At 50.3% G+C, this 17,846-nt stretch overlaps 9 protein-coding genes across 9 annotated transcripts; 6 read left to right on the forward strand and 3 right to left on the reverse strand.

The window, feature by feature from the left end:
• Positions 1-477: 477 nt before the first annotated feature.
• On the forward strand, positions 478-1,227 carry GGI43DRAFT_382248 (GIG1 family protein; the record flags this gene model as incomplete). Its single annotated transcript, XM_083203225.1, has 2 exons — positions 478-610; positions 716-1,227. The coding sequence occupies 2 exons, from the start codon at positions 478-480 to the stop codon at positions 1,225-1,227; spliced, it is 645 nt and encodes a 214-aa protein (XP_083062021.1).
• On the reverse strand, positions 965-1,988 carry GGI43DRAFT_400866 (SND2/TMEM208 family protein). The gene has a single exon (XM_083205498.1). The coding sequence runs from the start codon at positions 1,843-1,845 to the stop codon at positions 1,351-1,353; it is 495 nt and encodes a 164-aa protein (XP_083062022.1). The 5' UTR covers positions 1,846-1,988; the 3' UTR covers positions 965-1,350.
• A 682-nt stretch (positions 1,989-2,670) lies between these two features.
• GGI43DRAFT_328216 (anaphase promoting complex subunit CDC27) lies at positions 2,671-5,564 on the forward strand. The gene is made up of 2 exons (XM_083201943.1): positions 2,671-5,315; positions 5,381-5,564. Exons 1-2 carry the CDS (start codon positions 2,904-2,906, stop codon positions 5,450-5,452), a joined length of 2,484 nt encoding a protein of 827 aa, XP_083062023.1. The 5' UTR covers positions 2,671-2,903; the 3' UTR covers positions 5,453-5,564.
• A 1,164-nt stretch (positions 5,565-6,728) lies between these two features.
• On the forward strand, positions 6,729-7,424 carry GGI43DRAFT_400869 (histone H4). The gene is made up of 3 exons (XM_083205499.1): positions 6,729-6,852; positions 6,978-7,115; positions 7,195-7,424. The coding sequence occupies exons 1-3, from the start codon at positions 6,843-6,845 to the stop codon at positions 7,356-7,358; spliced, it is 312 nt and encodes a 103-aa protein (XP_083062024.1). The 5' UTR covers positions 6,729-6,842; the 3' UTR covers positions 7,359-7,424.
• Positions 7,425-7,533: 109 nt separating this feature from the next.
• Positions 7,534-8,370, reverse strand: GGI43DRAFT_400871 (TRAPP subunit TRS20). Its single transcript, XM_083205500.1, has 2 exons — positions 8,111-8,370; positions 7,534-7,944 (listed from the first exon to the last, which is right to left on the reverse strand). The coding sequence occupies exons 1-2, from the start codon at positions 8,293-8,295 to the stop codon at positions 7,638-7,640; spliced, it is 492 nt and encodes a 163-aa protein (XP_083062025.1). The 5' UTR covers positions 8,296-8,370; the 3' UTR covers positions 7,534-7,637.
• A 171-nt stretch (positions 8,371-8,541) lies between these two features.
• GGI43DRAFT_328651 (mitochondrial 54S ribosomal protein mL60) lies at positions 8,542-9,196 on the forward strand. The gene is made up of 2 exons (XM_083201945.1): positions 8,542-8,894; positions 8,958-9,196. The coding sequence occupies exons 1-2, from the start codon at positions 8,615-8,617 to the stop codon at positions 9,008-9,010; spliced, it is 333 nt and encodes a 110-aa protein (XP_083062026.1). The 5' UTR covers positions 8,542-8,614; the 3' UTR covers positions 9,011-9,196.
• A 244-nt stretch (positions 9,197-9,440) lies between these two features.
• On the reverse strand, positions 9,441-10,109 carry GGI43DRAFT_382253 (nuclear cap-binding subunit 2 family protein; the record flags this gene model as incomplete). Its single annotated transcript, XM_083203226.1, has 3 exons — positions 9,441-9,810; positions 9,876-9,973; positions 10,050-10,109. The coding sequence occupies 3 exons, from the start codon at positions 10,107-10,109 to the stop codon at positions 9,441-9,443; spliced, it is 528 nt and encodes a 175-aa protein (XP_083062027.1).
• Positions 10,110-10,634: 525 nt separating this feature from the next.
• Positions 10,635-13,394, forward strand: GGI43DRAFT_421872 (uncharacterized protein; the record flags this gene model as incomplete). The annotated part of the gene is made up of 2 exons (XM_083208028.1): positions 10,635-10,976; positions 11,070-13,394. 2 exons carry the CDS (start codon positions 10,635-10,637, stop codon positions 13,392-13,394), a joined length of 2,667 nt encoding a protein of 888 aa, XP_083062028.1.
• Positions 13,395-14,580: 1,186 nt separating this feature from the next.
• Positions 14,581-17,227, forward strand: GGI43DRAFT_400883 (uncharacterized protein). The gene is made up of 3 exons (XM_083205501.1): positions 14,581-15,133; positions 15,186-15,500; positions 15,582-17,227. Exons 2-3 carry the CDS (start codon positions 15,233-15,235, stop codon positions 16,874-16,876), a joined length of 1,563 nt encoding a protein of 520 aa, XP_083062029.1. The 5' UTR covers positions 14,581-15,133; positions 15,186-15,232; the 3' UTR covers positions 16,877-17,227.
• Positions 17,228-17,846: the final 619 nt, after the last annotated feature.

Below are 17,846 nucleotides of genomic sequence, written 5' to 3' on the forward strand. Positions count from 1 at the left end.
TCCGAAATGGGCTCAAGCACTAAAAAGGTTGAGTTCCGGGGGCACCGCCTCCCGATTTAGAAGGCCGGATCGCAGGCCGGTAATCTCAAATTCTACTAGTATTTTGTATGCAGCGTGGCTTTAATGAATTCTTGGGCTTTTTGCTCGGGGGATTTAACTATGTGTGGTAAGTAAGAGGCTTGGATGGAAGGCTTTAGAGCGAGGCATTGGCTGGGCGCGTGCTCTGTGCTCTGGTTTAATTTTGGATGAAGTGGGATCCTGTTTTAATATTGGGTGTCATGTTACGAGTGCGAGATTGCGAGGTGCCAGAAATTACATAATACGGAGATGCTGCTAGGTGGAAAAAGGCTGCTGGCGACTAGTTGAATTGAGCGTGGAGAGACCCATGTCAGCCAGACTGGGAGCCTATTTCAGCCCATCGCCGCTTGTGGCTTTTCGATCAGTTGAAGCCGTGAATTGCATCTCAATCTGGAAACCATGGGGGATCAGGGTTCCCTGCAGGCCCTTGCGGACGCGCCGTTTCCTTTGACCGAGGTTGATAAATGGGTCCTTTCGCAGTCGGATGAGGATTATAAGCTTCACGACTGGGAAGATCTGAGGCACACTATCGGTGAGTGGACTTGCGCTGTATATTGGAGATTCTAGATAGTGGCTATGAGAATTGCGGCGATTCTACATCTATATCAATGATTAGAGGGCTAACATGTGATTGAAGAAACAAACAATCTGAGCATTCTGAAAAGAAAGCCCTCAGATCTCCGCCGCTATATTGCCTGGACCGCGGAGACTAAAGCGCAATATGGCACCATAACGGAATACATCCTGCAGAATCGTCTGCCCAAAGCTTGGGGGCTGCCGCCATTCATACCCGAATCGCAAGTCCCCTTTGATGTTGCCTCAGACTACAAGGTCCTGCTGAATGACTGGCCATACGGCATGACGCCAGAGATCACGCATATTGTTGTGTGGTCCCGCACCCCAATTCCTACTGATCCTGAGACGGGGGACCTGACGACTGAGAGCAGAGCCCAGGTGGAGAATTTTGTCAAGACGTATTTCATCGATACGCTGGGCGCCGGAGGAGAGCAGCAAGTGCTGTGGTTTAAGAACTGGGTTGCGCTGCAGAGCGTGCGGACGCTGGAACACTTCCATGTGTTGGTCCGTAATGTTGACGATGACATGCTGGAGCGCTGGACGGGGGAGCGGCCTCGAAGGAGCGAGAAGTGAATTGATATAGACTATACATTGGGCCGCTCCTGATTTTTTGTTTATTGTTGCGTTTTTGCCTAGCATTCAGCTATTTTGTATAGACCACCACAGATAAACAGACCACCGTTATATGCCACCTATTTAAGCAGTCCGCCGTGAACGACGATTTCCTTGCGGCGGGGCAGCGTTGTTGTCCGCACTGCCACCACCTTGCATCGAGGCGAGTGCATTCTTGCCCATGCCCAAAAGTCCATAGGCAAGATAGGCACCGTACGCAGGAACCACGGCATACAGCATCCAGCCCCATTTGCCAAACAAGATTGCAGAAATGAGCGATGCCCACGTCACCCAAATGACATCAAACATGTACTCTGTCAAGCCAGCGGCCGCCAGGTCCTCGCCCGAGGCCTTTAGAGCGCCAGTTGCGGCATCGTACTTGGGTCGGCCAGATGTCTCGAGGATATATTCGCAAATGAAGCTTGGAACCGAGAGGAGGCCGTAGACGAGCAGAGATCGAGAGCGGAAGAGGAAGTGCGAGAGGAGGAAGAGCACGTGGACGACGAGGGATCCGATGTGCAGGTTGTTGAGGGAGGCCGCATTGGATTTGGCGCGGTCCTTTTTCGCTTTTTGAGCCATTGTTTTTGGTGATTGTCTTGTTCAATTGGCTGCTGGATGGAGGAGCGGGCTTGGAAAGTGAGGCTTTGGTGAAATCTGGTTTCTTTGATTCGAGGTTGGAGGAACCGGCCTTGCAGCTCGAGTGGGGACCTGTTGTCGATAACCGAATCGCCGTTAGTGGCGGGCTGGCAGTGCAGTGGCACGATATACAGCGGGCTAGGCGCTGTCTCTTTAGCGGGCTGCCCGCTGTTTTTTTACCGCTATCCCTCCGCTGAGTGGTGGACCAGCCAGCCGCTCCCTTGTTGCTAGGCAATGGCCGGTACGTCGCCGCGCCAATCGACCGCCGCCGCTACCACAACAAGCTGGTCTCTCTCTGTGCTGCCTGCGCGCCGCGACTCCAGCCAAAAAGTTTGGAAACTTTCCCATATCCCGCCACGCACTCCCTCCCTTCGAAACGGCCTCGCGAGGTTGCTGCGCCCGCGAAAACCGAGACGCAGCTTCTTTCAACATCGCCTGTGTCTGCTCAAGAGACCGCAGAAGCAGGCAATAAATTCGTATCTCGTCAGGAGATTATCGCCCCTCCTCTCCGCCGAAGCGCAGTCCAGCCTTTGATTCACGCTCTCTAAGACCCGCCATTCCATTCACGGCACCTTTTTTTTCTTTCTTATTCGGCGAAGCCCTGCCGGTTGCAGCGCTCTTGTCTTTGTTGAATCGATTCGAGAAAGGAGGAAGAAGAGTGCTGAGAAGCTGAGTGGGAATGCTCAGGGCTGTTCATATCTTTCGTCATCGCCAATAGTTGTTTATCCGAATCTCTTCATATTTGCGCCTACTGGCTACCCTTTCACGACTACCGATAATACTTTACGCACGCACATTTTTCGACCTCTCCCTTACGATTTCTTTGACGACGGTGCGGCTCGACCTGTCTGGGAATTCGAACGGCCGGCGCTGCCCCTCGTCATCTTGATATTCTGTGTCGACGAAAGTCTCATGGCCCAGACACATCGGTGACGACACTTTGCAGTCTTCAACGACTTTTATCTTTTATTCGCCTCACCTGGTATTCTATCACTTCCAGGATGGCGCCAAGCCCGACTGCTGTCGGGAGCCTCCTGCGACAAGTGGTCTATTACCATCTCGACAGCGGCTCCTACGACAATGCACTTTTTTTCGCCGAACGATACGCCGCGCATGACCCTCGATCGAGCGAAGCCGCCTACCTTTACTCACTATGTCATCTTCGACTCGGCGACTACCGATCAGCCTATGATGTCAGTAAGCCGATGGGATATCGTGGGGTGCATTTGGGGTGCACCTGGGTCTTTGCTCAGGCGTGTTTGGCTTTGGAACGGTATAAAGACGGCATCGCAGCTTTGGATAAGGCCAAAGGCTCATGGTCGCAGAAACATACCATGGGCAAACACAGCGCAACCACTCGAGCTGCCTATCCCGATACTCCTGCGATTCTTTGCTTGCTGGGAAAGCTGTACCGCGGTTACGATGACAAGAAGAGAGCTGTGAGCTGTTTTGAGGAAGCATTGAAACATAATGCTTTTCAATGGGATGCTTTCAAGGCTCTATGCGACATGGGCGTCAAAGTCCGTGTGCCAAACATCTTCATGGCCAGCGACAGCTTGCTACAGAACCTTGGCCAAGACTTGACAACAGCAAATGCTGAGCTGAGCCAGAGCCAGAGCACCATTGCAAGCTCCTTTGAGCAGCAGCAACCGCAGCAGCCTCCGAAAAAGTCATCTATGAGACCCATGACAGCCGACATGGGGCCCGACCCGTTTGGCGTTAGCTTTTCTGCCGCGGATATGACTCCCATGACTGAAAACATGTTGGCAAATACTGAGAGTGACTTCATGTCCAGGATGCAAAATGCCAGATTCAAGCTTACGAGCTCAGCCAACCACGACGCAGAAGGGCTAGAGACTCCAACAGGGCCACCAGCGGAAGCAATGGCGTCTCGGTCTAACAACCTGCAGGAACCACCCCATGCGCCCGCCAGGAGAACTCGAAATGCCCAGCATGTCGACCAGACCCTCGAAGCGCCGCCACGAATGAATCATCGACTTGGATCGAGGAAGAATCCCATTACACGGGAGAAAAATAGCCAAGAGCAGCCTTTGGAGCCCATCTCAGATACCCCTAGTGCCCCTACTGGAAACTCCCGGTCGAGTGTTATGTCGACAACCGATAGGAAACGAACGCTAGCCGGCCACCCAGTATCACGATCCACAAACACGGAAGAACACGCTACGAGACGAAGCGCCCGATTGATAAAACCGTCGGGCAAACCGAGCTCGACGACGTCAACCCCAACTGCTGGAGGAGCCCCCGGTGGACGAGAGTTGAAAAAGGCTAGACCCCCAGTCTCTCGTATGGTGCGGCCGGGTTCCAGTGGCTCCAACGCTGTAAGAGTTGTTAGTGGAAATCGAAAACCTTTGGAAGACCACAGTGGAGACGGAGAATATGATGAGATGGGCAAGGCCAGGGAACCCTCAGTTCCGCCCTCCAAGGCTGGGGAACACAGCTTAGCGAGATTCGAAGAGGCTTTGCGATGGGTAATGGATTTGATGAAGAAGCTTGGAAGCGGGTACTTTTTGCTCTCACAATTCCAGTGCCAGGAAGCAATACAGGCATTGAATGCGCTACCTGCAGCTCATCAAAGCTCGCCCTGGGTTTTGGCGCTTATGGGACGTGCTCATTATGAACAGGCCTCATATGCAGAGGCAGAGAAGTTTTTCCGGAGAATGCGAGCACAATGTCCATCGCGCTTGGAAGATATGGAAGTGTATTCCACGATCCTCTGGCACTTGAAGCGGGAGACGGATCTCTCCTTTTTGGCTCATGAACTTGTTGACGCCGCATGGCACTCCCCGCAGGCGTGGTGCGCTTTGGGTAACGCATGGTCTCTTGCGCGAGACCCTGAGCAGGCGCTCAAGTGCTTCAAGAGGGCCACCCAGCTGGATCCAAAGTTTGCGTACGGCTTCACGCTGCAAGGCCACGAGCACGTCACCAATGAAGAATACGATAAGGCTCTTACAGCTTACCGGCAAGCGATATCAGCAGACAAGAGGCATTACAACGCCTACTACGGTATTGGACGAGTTCAGCAACGATTGGGCGCCTACGACAAAGCTCTCACCCACTTCCAGGCCGCGCATCTCATCAACCCCAACAACGCAGTGCTGGTAACGTGCATTGGAACAGCGCTCGAGAAGCAGAAGCAAATCATACCCGCACTACGTGCTTATTCCAAGGCAGTCGAGCTCGCTCCGCGTGCCGCTTCCACAAGATACAAAAAGGCACGAGCTCTCCTCGCTGTTGGACAGATTGAAGAGGCGCAGAGAGAACTTGTCATCTTGAAGGATTTGGCCCCAGACGAGGGTACAGTGCACTTTCTCTTGGCAACGTTGTATAGGAGTATGAATGAGAAGCAGGAGGCGGTTCGACATTTTACTATTGCTTTGGCATTGGATCCAAAGGTAAGTTTTTATCCAAGATGTTTCTCTTTATTTTTACTGGTGAGCGACTAACATATCTTTTACAGGCTGGTCCGCAGATTAAGGAGGCGATAGAGAGTTTTGAGGATGATATACCAATGGACGACTCAATGATTTGATGATGATGCTCATGAGTATCTTTTTAAGAGGCTTGGATGGGTTTCTGGGCATTTTTGATAATAGGGGCTCAACGCAGCACCACGTGTAATATGAACAAAAAGGGGGAGGTTCGGTTTTCTTTTTCTTCTCTTTTTTTACAATCCCATTTTTCAGCACTCAATCGCTTGGGTATGAATTTTGGAAGCTTACTCGCTTATAAAAGCCAGAAGAAGGTATAACTTTATGGGCTGGTCAAACTCGGATTGGGGTGGTGTGGTTGACGGCAGGACAGCCTTTTGCATGGCATCGGCGTTTTTGGGAGTAGGAGAGGATTTCGACTCGAAAAAGCTACATTTTTTTTTTTTTTTTGGCTGGCTTGGACTAGGGTTGAAGTTGAGAGCATGGTTTTTTTTCTTGATTGCCTTTTGCTCTATGTATTGAATACCATAGCATAGGAAAGGAGGGTGGTAAAGGGGATCCCTTTATTGGCTGTATACTATTTTGCACATATTCGTATTCTGCTTGATGTGGTGCTTTATTCGGCAGTGATATGATTCTGGGCTTTGCTTGACGTGGAATAGGAGGGATATGATGATGAGGTTACCTATAAGACCTAGCTGCCTCTTACCTATTATCCTAAAGAAGTGTATCGTTATGATTAAAACAAAGCATACATGGTGGTGTGCTGTGGTATTAGGTAGCCTGAGATCCATCGTAGCTTATACGGAGGCTACAGCTGTGTTCACAAGTACCTTGCGCTGACAGCACCGCAGCTGTCTTTGTTTACAGCTCACTTTGCACTGTACTGATGGGCGCCTCAGCCTCAGCCACGGCACTGCTCCGGCATCCGTTTGGCCCTGTTCGGTAACGGTGGCGCTTGCACTAAAGAAGCTGTCAGCTGTTTCGGCTACCGTTTTGTTTACAACGCGCTCTCATCTAGCCGAACATCTCCCGAAAAAAAAAAAGGGAATCCGCTAATCGCGTATGTTGTATCCCGCGCTTCCGAAAAAAAATAGGCGCACCTGGAGAAAAAGGGAGCGAAAAAAAAAAAAAGCAGCCAACCACTCAGGTTGCTCACACCAAAATAATAACACAAGGTACCTGCACCGCAAGTCCAAAAATTGAAATCAGCAGGTACCATTTTCAAAAAAGGCTCCCGCCACCCCACCCCCAAATAGGCATAGCACTTAAAAAAAACAACAACGCGCAAAAGCTAAATGGTACTGATCTGGCGCTGATTGCCTGCGCGTATTTATTCCTCGCGCTGTCCCCCCCGCATCCAACGCCTCTTTCGCTCTTCCAACCTTCGTTCGTCGTTTTTTTATACTTGCGTTTAAACGTCATTTGCAGTGACGCGTTTTTAACGGATACTATATCCCAACTCACGTTTTCATCACCACATCTATCAACATGACTGGCCGTAAGTACTATCCATTGCTCTACTATCCTTTTTATTTTATTTCGTCTATATGCGCAGCTGCGCATTGCGTCGGCGCGTTGAATAATCGAGTTCAAGAGTTGGTGATGCTGACTGTCGTGGTTTAGGTGGAAAGGGCGGAAAGGGCCTTGGCAAGGGCGGTGCCAAGCGTCACCGTAAGATTCTTCGTGACAACATTCAGGGTATTACCAAGCCCGCTATCCGACGTCTCGCTCGTCGTGGTGGTGTCAAGCGTATCTCTGCCAGTAAGTTTCCTGTCTGCCCCTGACGATGTCATCATCGTCGATAGGACCGAACCGAACTGAGAACTAACGTCTGTAACAGTGATCTACGAGGAGACTCGTGGTGTCCTCAAGTCCTTCCTCGAGGGTGTCATCCGTGACGCCGTCACCTACACCGAGCACGCCAAGCGCAAGACCGTCACCTCGCTTGACGTCGTCTACGCTCTCAAGCGACAGGGCCGCACCCTGTACGGTTTCGGTGGTTAAGCGTAGGAACACGCGTGTTTTTTGCTGTTCTGTGCTGGGGTTATATGTGCAAATAACGTGGACTCTTCTGTACTTTGTGATCGAAATGGCGTTGGGGGGATTGGGCTTACGAGGAGGCGTCATGGTAGACGACCTTACATTAAATGAGAATACCACATGAATACAAATACTATAATCATCTTAACTTGACGCGTTTATTCAAGAAGTCTAAATTTGCAAAGTGTAATCATTATTCTTATGTTGACATTGAAATTCCATCCATTGCGCGCTCATATATATTTACAGGTATTTCCGTCCAGCAGCTGCTACCCTTGCTCTAAAGATGGGACTCCGTACTTCCTGATTCACCTTGTAAAAAGGATTCATAATCGCTTTAACCCAGTTGTCGTAGACTTCCGTAAAAAACATCTTGATAGCCTCTTCGGTCGCTGGACTCGTCGGATTGGCGCCAATAGCGGTCGACGATCTAGAAGTTGCCGTTGAGGTCGGGGTCGTGGGCTGATGCAGCAGCAGGAACTTGACGTTGCCGCCGGTGACGAAGCAGGAGATGTAGTTGTTGAAGAATTTGTCGATGCATTTCAGGTACCTGTTTTATTGCGTGGATATGGTAAGCTCAACTTCATCATGCAGCCATGATGTGGCTTTATAGTAAAGAGTATATGATTTCCATACAAGCCTCCATAGGCAAGACAGGTAGATATACAGAACAACAAAAAATGAAAGAAAGAAAACTACAAGAACCAGAGACTTACATCTGACCATGCGACCACTGCACTTCCTCAGCTATATCCAGACTCGAGTGCAGGATGAACTGGTTCAGGTGTCGCACTTGTTCGGTGAAGCGGGACTGGCCATCGCCGCCTTGCTTCGAGGTGCCGAACTCGTACTCGAACAGGGGGTTGTCCTGGGTGCCGACAATGGCAAAGTAGTAACTCATCGTGCTGCCGCTGCGCCGCACATCGGGCGAAGCTTCTGCGCGCGGAGAGAGAGGAGTGGAAGCTCTTTAGTCGTGATGCTGGAGATACAGATTCGATACGGAATGATTGGCGGTTATGATGCTGGGGGAGAAGGGAGGGGCGTGTGCGACCGCTATGGCGCATCGTTGTTCCGCCCGGAGCGCACGCCCCCAAATTCCGGAGGGGCCAATCCGATGCAACTAAGTGCGGAATAACTGTGAAAAGCTTCGAAAACTCGCCTAAGCAGCTTTGGCAACGACTGTTTTTCGCAATTCGCCGATAGCCCAGCACAAAGACACAATGTTCGGCCCATTCCGCGTTACGAATCCGCTGTCGAGCGGTCTTCTGTGGAAGATCCCCTGGCGGCTGTCAAAATTCCAGAAAAGACGACACAGGCTGCGACTGCGGGCCGTGGATAGTGTGGTAGCGACGCTGGACTCTGCACTGGCGAAGAGGGGACAGACTTTGGAGGCGATTGAGCGATGGAAGGCTGAGATGCCGACCGAGGAGGAGATGCTGCCAAAGGATAAATATACCATGTTTGACCGGAAGGAGAAGAAGTACCGAAAGGGCATTCACAGTACGACTCGGTCCCCGGTGATTTTTTGGCTGGATGAAAATGCTGACGCTGGAAATCTAATAGAACTACCAAAGTGGACGAGAGTTTCGCAGAGAATCAACCCTCCTGGATACTAAATGCCGGACGAAAATGGATATCAATGTACGACGAGCGAATTGCAATGTATTCTGGCTGAGGAAGCTCTACGGGGGAGAAGGAAGATCAACGATGAACATACACGACTATATATAAGCAGCGACTTATTGTATACTATTTACCACTTTACACTACGATGGAGTACTTTGGACTTTACGGCTGCATAGAGATATAACGGGGGAGGAAAGAGAAAAGGTATCATCTGGCTGCAGGGCATAGCGGCCAACTGTAGGAATACTCGGATGGTGGCGCTCAGTTTGAACGGCGCGTTGAATTAAAAGAGAGAGAGAAAAAAAAGCTAGAAATTTGCGCTGAAAGAACCAAAATGAACCAAAATGAACCAAATCTAATCCCCGTAAAAGGTATCATTCCAAATGCCAAAAATTTCATGAACGCGCCCTTCTTTGGGACTTATTTGCTATACCGACTCTCATCGTCATAGTTTCGTGACCTCTCGGCCTGCAGCGCTCTGCCCATTCCTCCTCGGCCTTCGTCAAAGTCTTCACGGTACTCATCTCGGACCTGGCCACCCGACTTGCCTCTGCCAAACTGTCTTCCTTCCTCGAAGCCCGGATCCAGATCAGTACGGATGATGCGCTCGTCCAACTTTGTGCCGCCGATGTACTTCATGCAGTCTAGGGCGTCCTGGTGGGTGTAGTATTCGACGAAGCAGAAGCCGCAGGGGGTCTTGTTGAATCGGTCGAGACCCATGACGAGGCGCTTGATCTCGCCGCACTTGGAGAAGAGCTCGTGGACCTGCTCTTCGGTGGTGTAAAATGACCTGTAGCTGTCGTATTAGGCTATGTGGCTGGGAAAGAGACGTCTAATGGAGAGGGTCAAACTGACAGGTTACCAACGTAGAGAGTCGTCGCGTTGGCAAGAGGATCGACGGCGGGCTCTGCGGGCTCCTCAGCGTTGTCGTCTCGATCGCGTCTGCGCTTATTCTGATAATTGGTGAGTATATGTTATACGGATTCGCTGGGGAAAAGAGGCAATGGATGCTGGCGATTTTGAACGTACTCTGCTGAGATAGTAGGCACTCGGCCTGTCGAGCCGCTCGACGGTGCTTTCGTTACGCATCTTGAAGTCGAGTTTCAAGTTAAAGCTTGGATAAGGTTAAGATAGAATAATAGTTGCAAAAACTTCTACTTAAAGTAAAGCCGATTGAATTGACGTCAATGCGGAGAAGTGAATTGGTGTATGGTTGGATGAAGCTTGACTACCGTAACAAGCTCAAGCAAAAAAACCGGCCAGCCTGATGGAGCATCAAGTCGCTGATGCAAGGCACCTGTAGCACTAAAAAGGGATCTCACAGCGATTGCGGGTGGGCCCCCTGCCACCCAGTTGCCCCAGATAACGCGCTAAAGCTTGCCTGGTGCTTCGCAGTCCAACAGCCGCGCTTTTTACAAAAAAAGCTTCTAGCCAGCCCTTCAATTAGTATTTTTCTTTTTTGGATCCTGCAGACGCAGCTCTCGCTGGGCCGTCAAGACGAAATCATTGCTTCCGCCAGCTAGTCCTTGAAATTACAAAAGAGAAGGAAGGGGAGTTGGACAAGGAACGGAAAGGGTACCGAGCTGGAGAGCCAATCTCGCAAACGAGCCCAGCATGCCCAAGGTTAAGCATTATTCGGCAGCTTGGCTGTCCAAGAACGCACCTGGCAACCAGCTCTTTGAGCCTTCAGCCGACTCCCTGCGATCCAAAGCCCTATCGTCGCCCTCGAAGAAGAAGCAGGTTCCAGGACCCAGGAGGACCATTGCTCGTCGCGGAACAGAGGTGTTTGTTGCCGTGGGAAAGGAAATCCGATGGGGTGATCTGGTCTACCTCAAGGAAGAATGGGCAGAGAAACAGTCTAGGAGGAGGAGAGGCTCGAGCGTTCGAGTGAAGCAAGAAGATGATACCTTACAATCAATTGAGTTTGAGCCGTCTGAGATGGCTGCTGGATGGAGGGTAAGTTTCTGATTGCTGAAAAAACATGCTAATAACAACATATGATATCATGATCAAAGCATCTCTGCTATAACAGTCACTAATAATCTACAGATACTCAAAATACCGGTCGCCGACGACATTCGACAACTCATCATCTCCCCGAATACGAATCTGCTGGCAGTTCTCACGACGCACACCGTCCACATATGTGTGCTGCCCGACTCATCTCATCTGACGAGCGACGATGCCAGCCCGTTGAAGCCTAAAACATACACCCTTGGACCGACGACCCACGTCACATCTCGCGCCCCCATCGCATCCGCTCTATGGCACCCTCTAGGAGTTAATGGCTCTTGTGTGGTTACCGTCACGGTAGATGCAATTGTCCGCGTGTGGGAGCTGTCGACGCAGGACCGCTGGTCGTTTGACTCCCCAACAACCTCAATAGACTTGAAGAAGTTGGCGGATGGCACGAATGTGGACCAGGACTTTTCTGCATCGGTATCGGCCACGAGCAAAGCCTTTTCTCCCGACTCATTTGAGATGGAGGTGGCCGCAGCAAGCTTCGCGACTAAGGGATCGGGCGGCTGGAATCCGATGACGTTGTGGGTAGCTATGCGAGAGGGAGATGTGTATGCGCTGAGCCCCCTTCTACCACAGCGTTGGGCACCTCCGCCGACATTGATCCCTTCTCTTTCAGTGTCCATCGTAACCACTGTAGCTGCTATTGAAGATGATCCCAGTGTGGACGACAAGACCAGGTTGTTGGCACAGCAACAGCTGCAGTGGATGGGTGAGATTGACTCTCAAGAACCCCAAATCATAGATTCTGTGATCCCAGGAGAGCCTGCCCTTGAGGTTTACACGAGACCTATACGGCCTGGCGTTACACCCCGTCTTCAGGGACCCTTCGATTTGCAGTCGGATCCGGAAACAGGAGATGACTTGGATAGCTCCATCACGGATATCCTCGTCATAGGAAAGAAGACGGAGACGGAGGACCTCATGCTAGGCGAGGAAGACGAGTTGGATTTCGATAACGGAGATCAAGAAGGTCTTTCTCTCACCATCATTTGTTTGCTGTCAACGAGCGGCCAAGTACGAGTTTACTTGGACACCGAGGGGGTCCAAGCCCAGTGGCTTCCCCCCAAGGGCAAGAGCAGACTCATCCGCGCGCTGGCGGCTGAAATGGAGCCGCCTACTTTGCTGGCGTTCCAGGCCATTGACACCATGACCCCAGTCGAAGTCAACGAGGGCAGCTGGCCGGTCTTCAGCCTGGACGTTACGTCACGATACAACTTTTTCGTCACTCACCATGCGGCCATCACCTTCATTTCGCTCACTCCCTGGATTTTCAGACTAGAGGGAGAGCTACAAGGGGAGTTTGAAGCTGGTACTGACTTCCGTGTGGGTCTCTTGGCCAACTCACAGTCAATCAGAGATAGAGTCTACGCCCAACAGGCAGCAGATATCAATATTCCTCTGGCAGCCTGTGTCACCATCAGGGATCCAGATCTTGAATACTTCCTACTCTCAGCAACCCCCTATGAGTCCATCGCCCTGACATTTGAGACACCTGACGACGAGCGAGCCATTATAAAACTAGAACAGGATAGCCCCGTCCGCGAGCGTGAGGCTAGCATGGCCCCTCTGGACTTTTACGAGCCCCGCCCAGTATACTACCCTCCACACACCTTTAGCGAATCATCTGCTCTATCAGAGCTGCTGGAGCGTCTGCGTTCATCTCGCCACAAGACTATAGTTGGCCAGGAGGTGAAACTCAGCCCACTGACACTGTCAATTTTCACCGACGCGCACAAGGTGCTTAGTGAGGAGACATATAGGCTGGGTGTAGCTGCGGCTGAGGTCTTCCGCCGATGTGAACTTTTGCAGGCGGAATTACGGCAACAGGTCCGGAAAGCTAATGAGGTTAAGGGCAAGATCGACACCATCAACGGAGTTCATAGGGAGAATAAGGAACCGGATAATGTTATGTATGAGAGGCGAATCAATGAGGCCAGGGAGCGGCAGGAAAGACTAACGCAACGGATGGAGGACCTACGGAAGATGGTGAGCAAGGGAACTACGCGGGACCTAAGTACCAAGGAGCGGGCATTTGTGGAGGAAGTCAAATCTATGGAGGCTAGCGTATGCGGACCGTCTTCTGGGGCTGAAGCCGGGTCTCGAAACCAGGCGAAGCAGGTATGGAAGCGATTGGAGGAGGTCAAGAGGCTGCAGGCGGAGCTGGTGGTCGAGGCCGAGGCGCAGAAGAATGCCAGCAGGCCCGAGTCCCCAGCATCAACAAGCGTGGATCTCCGAATCCCACAAGACATACGACGCAGCAAGCTGCAGCAAGTACAAAGTCTGCTGTCCAGGGAATCTGCGCTAGTTGAAGCTGTGACATCACGGCTGGAACGTCTCCAGGCCAGCATGTAAACCCCAGTTGCAGTTTGCTTGGCATGCTGATCGAGCCCGGGAGTAGGAGGAGCGCTGTTGTTGATATTTGCTGGAGGAAGAAAGGGGGGACAGCTACTGTTATATAGGATATGTTTGTAATGAGCTTGCTTGAGGTAATGGATTTTACACGGCGAACGAATGAAGACTGGAACAAATGCATATTTTTTTTTCTTTGAATGTATGAATAGGACTTACTACTTTCTCTTTTACCTAAATTTTGGGTATCCGGGACCGTCTTTCCTAGCTTAAATTACGTTGTGTCACAAATGAATGACATTAAGACACACACTATTTCGTATATGTATGAGATGGTAATGCTGGGGCTTCTCAAGGTCAGCTGTCCAGTTCTAGACTCTTGGACGGGTTACACAAGAGCAGGCCCCTGTTAATACCTCTCTATCACCACCACCAGCCTTCCTATGCCGGGTCTCGGAAAGCCAATGGCCGGGACGCCACACCGGAGGCAAACACTGCTCGACGAGACGCAGCAGGCCAATAATTCCACGTTGTAGTCAAGTATCTGTGAGGACCTTTTGTTGAGCACTGATTTCCTCTACTCTTAGCTTCTTTCTTCTCGTCTATTTTACCCATGATAGGTTGTAGTATCTGCCAGGCATGAAGTTGGCTATGCCTAAAATGAATTTGACTGCCTAAGTGCAGCTTCGAGGTTGGATTGAAAGCAGGGCGAAAGACTTGAGCTGCTCTTAGCCTGCGTGGGAGATGTTGATAGGTTCAGATGATAACTGGAGGTGTTTCATTTATGACCAGGTTATCGGAACTCTCAGAGAGAATGACATGCAACTGATCAGCTGTGGCTTGAGACTCATAGGTGGGAAGATGCTGCCCTGCACAGAGTACGCCGCTGGTCGAGGTGTGACTCCCGGAGACCATCTTTGCATTGTCAAGCCTTGCAAGGCGGATTATCTATGTACTACTACTTGGGCCATAGGGAGGCAGAAAGACAGATCAACGCCAGGCATCAACATGAAATTACCCGTTGGAGTAATTCTGATGGTTTCGACAAATGATGTTGCTCTGATTATTTGGTGTGAACCAGGGTTGTGATTTGTGATTTGTTCGCGACCTGCAGGATGGAGCCTGATTCTGCTGGAGTGAGTACTGGATACTTTGATTTGTACACGTAGGCATGTGACTGCCTTGAAGTGTGAAAGATAACATGCAAAAAGTAAAGAAGGTACAGTAGTTGTGGATGCTTACGATGCAGGTCCTCCCCGGATTCGATGTTACCCCTGGTCGGTGTCTGTCTCAGCCTGTACGTTCGATTTCCTGGTCGGCGGCTCTGATTTGCGGCCAAGACATACGTGACAGCGGCAGCAATGGTAATATGTGCTTACTTTGACTGTTTGAGTAATATTCTATTTCATTTTATCTTATTTTATGTGGTTCTCTTTTTTTTTCGTGTTACTCTTATCCTTTATGCTTCTCTTCGGTGAGCAAGATGCAAGGAAACAGCAGATGGAGCAGTTCCGCCTTGGATATGCTTCTTGTTTTGGATTTTTCCTTTCTTTTCTTTTTCACACTAATGTCACACTACGTAAGTTGATGTGGTTTTCTCCGCAGTGGCTTTCTGTGGTGGTACGAGACATGGGGCAAGGATATTGTTTGTTTGCCAATAAGTGGCGGACTCGGCTGCATGGGAGGCTTTCGTGTAAGGGGCTTCGAAGCGTGGAAGTGAATGGAAGTTGAGAGACGGAAAGGTGAGTACGATAAAGATATGCGGAAGACATGGTAGTGACGGATGAATTATAGCAAGTGTATCTGAGCTTGGAAGGTTTTCCTCAGGTATATAATTCATAATGTTTCCCGTCGAGATGTTGAAACTTTCCTACTTCTCTACCGCTACAGATCAAGTACTTCTTTGCTTGTCAAGTGTTCGTTCAGTAGTCTCTTATATCTACGACCACCCTCTTCAGATTTTCGAACGACTCTTGGTCTTGATCATTTGCTATTTTCTTCTAATACTCTTTCTATCTTTCATCATGCAGCTCGGCGCTCCTATCGAGACTCCTGAGGTGACTACCCTCATGAATAATGGAGGTACCAACTATATTGAATTAACCAAGAGTGAGTTGACAATTCCCCCGAAAATCTCCCTCTACTACCACAAAGCCACACAGATGCTGATTCTTTTTCATTCTGACTTAGCCAATCTCCAATTCATCCATGGAAAAGACGTTCCCATTGAGATCCTATCCCAGGTTACACCCCCTGATACCTGGCAGGTCACCGTCCTCAAGACAGAGGACGGTGTCCGCACAATTGTCATTGTTGAATCTGGCGAAGGTCTCACCAATGTGCTCAAACAAGTCCACTACCAATCTGGCGAGCTGCTCACCGAGTTCGCCTGCGACCCCACAAAGGACACTTCCACCCTTGGTAGGCGCGAGGAGCTTCAGATTGATATAGCGACTTCTGTGGCCGACTTGCTTACGGGCAGAAATAAAGAAAATAAGGACACTGGCAAAGCTACTGAAGACCCTGCCTGGCAGGAAGCTTTCGACAATGCGCGAAGCTTGATGGGCCCGAATAATGGTGACCCTCCGCGTATGCTTGCTGCGGACATCCGCTGGGTTAACGAGATGAATCGGAAGAAGCTCGATGATTTCTACGCCAAAAGGCCGGACCTCATTCCTGCAGGCGTCAAAGATTTCCGTCCTACTTATACTCTTTTGCCAGAGCCCGCTGAGTCGGGGCATCCGTACTCTACAGGTGATACTTGGTACAATCGGCCGCGAACCAACGCCAATGAGGGTATCCTGGTGACTAACAGGACGGATGAAGAGCCCAATACAACCCCATCTACTACTGCTGAGTCCTCTGCCCAGGGTGCTGTTTCTGCTGCCGCCGTCCCCATATCTCCAAAGGATGAAGCTACAAAGTCGTACAGAGAGGCTCTCACGCAGAGGATGCACTCGCAGGCCGCTGCCAGACGCATGGCTCCGAACAAGCAGCGCCACAACGTCGTCTTGTATATTAATCTGAGCGGCTGCGGCGAGGCTGTAGTCGCGGACGAGTGCCAGCTCAGCGTCAAGGCGGTGGAGAGCCGTGTCCGATATCTGATGCGCATGCACGGCAGGGCGCTGTTTGGCGAGACCAACGCGAACAAGATGCCCGCTCTGATGTTTACCCCTGGAAATGTTACCAAATACAATACATTAGTCAAGGGTATGCGTGTTAATGACGCTTTGGCGATTCTTGGGCCGCAATTTGGAGATGATTTGGAAGCTATGGCGGAGAGTATCAAGGCTGAGAAGCCGGTGAAGCTTCAGATTGAGCTATTGTGGAATGGAGAGTATATCCCTGGTCTTAACAGGGCTGCTCTTAGTCCTACTGCAGCTGTTACTGCCAAAGCTGCTGAGGCTTCTAAAGCTGCTGCTGATGCTGCCGCCGCCGCCGCCGCTGCCATCTCTGACACTACTTCAACGGATGCTGCTAATTAGGTGTGTAAAAGAATCATTACATTGGCGAATTCACTTACTGACTTGTACTGAGAGAGCCGGCGGTGTTTTCTTTTTACGCTTCCCTTAGCTAGATATAATAGATGGCACTCAGTCAAGATACGGGAGGTCTACTACGACGTATTTGGAGTGTATAAGGGACGGAGCACTGTCATATTTGTTTTAGGTGCATATAAGGCTTGGGAAGAGAAATGTTGGTTGAAGTATACGCGTTCTGCCTTCGTGTTCTCTATGTCTATGCCGGCACTTGTGATGAGATTGCTATTGGCATTGGGTGTTGAAGTGACTCAGTTTACTGTTTAGTGCTAGTGTAATTGACTGTTTGTAACCTGACTTGAGTTCGTCTGAGTCTCTATGGATATCTGAGTGTCTTTTTTGGTTGGGCAATATAGGTGTGTGTCTATGCCGACTCCTTTGACAAAGCTGTATAAATTACCTTCTCTACTTTAAGCTATGCTACAGCTTCTATCCTACAAGAAGTGAATTAATCTTCAAAATCTTACCAAGACCACGTCGTCATAACTTGACACGGCTGAAGCAGGCTTAAAACCGCGGTGAATAGAGGAAGCAACCAAATCATACACCAGGATGCAGCCTGCTTGGTCATACAGCTGCATGCGTCTCTCTGCATAATTCTTCTCTGGTCCAGACTCAAGAGGAGCAAGCCATCTACATCATATCATATAATACTGAGTACACACATTTAAGAAGCGTCTGTTGGACGAATTACGGCAGAAGCAACTATACCCAAGGCGTTAATGTGGATAAGCGTCAAGCATGCGGGTGTAACCTAAGGTACATGCCAATGCTACGCAAACAAATCCCAAGGCCGGACTTGACAGTGATCAGCGTCACCTTGGAGGCAAACATTAGGAACGGACGTGCCGAGCCTCGCCTTTCAGCCAGCCCAAAAATTGTACTAATGCCCCTTTTCTCTATCTTTCATTCCTTC

The sequence above is a fragment of the Trichoderma evansii genome, assembly GCF_050947405.1.
Source record: "Trichoderma evansii strain SZMC 28006 chromosome Unknown GGI43scaffold_6, whole genome shotgun sequence".
Lineage (NCBI taxonomy): Eukaryota > Fungi > Ascomycota > Sordariomycetes > Hypocreales > Hypocreaceae > Trichoderma > Trichoderma evansii.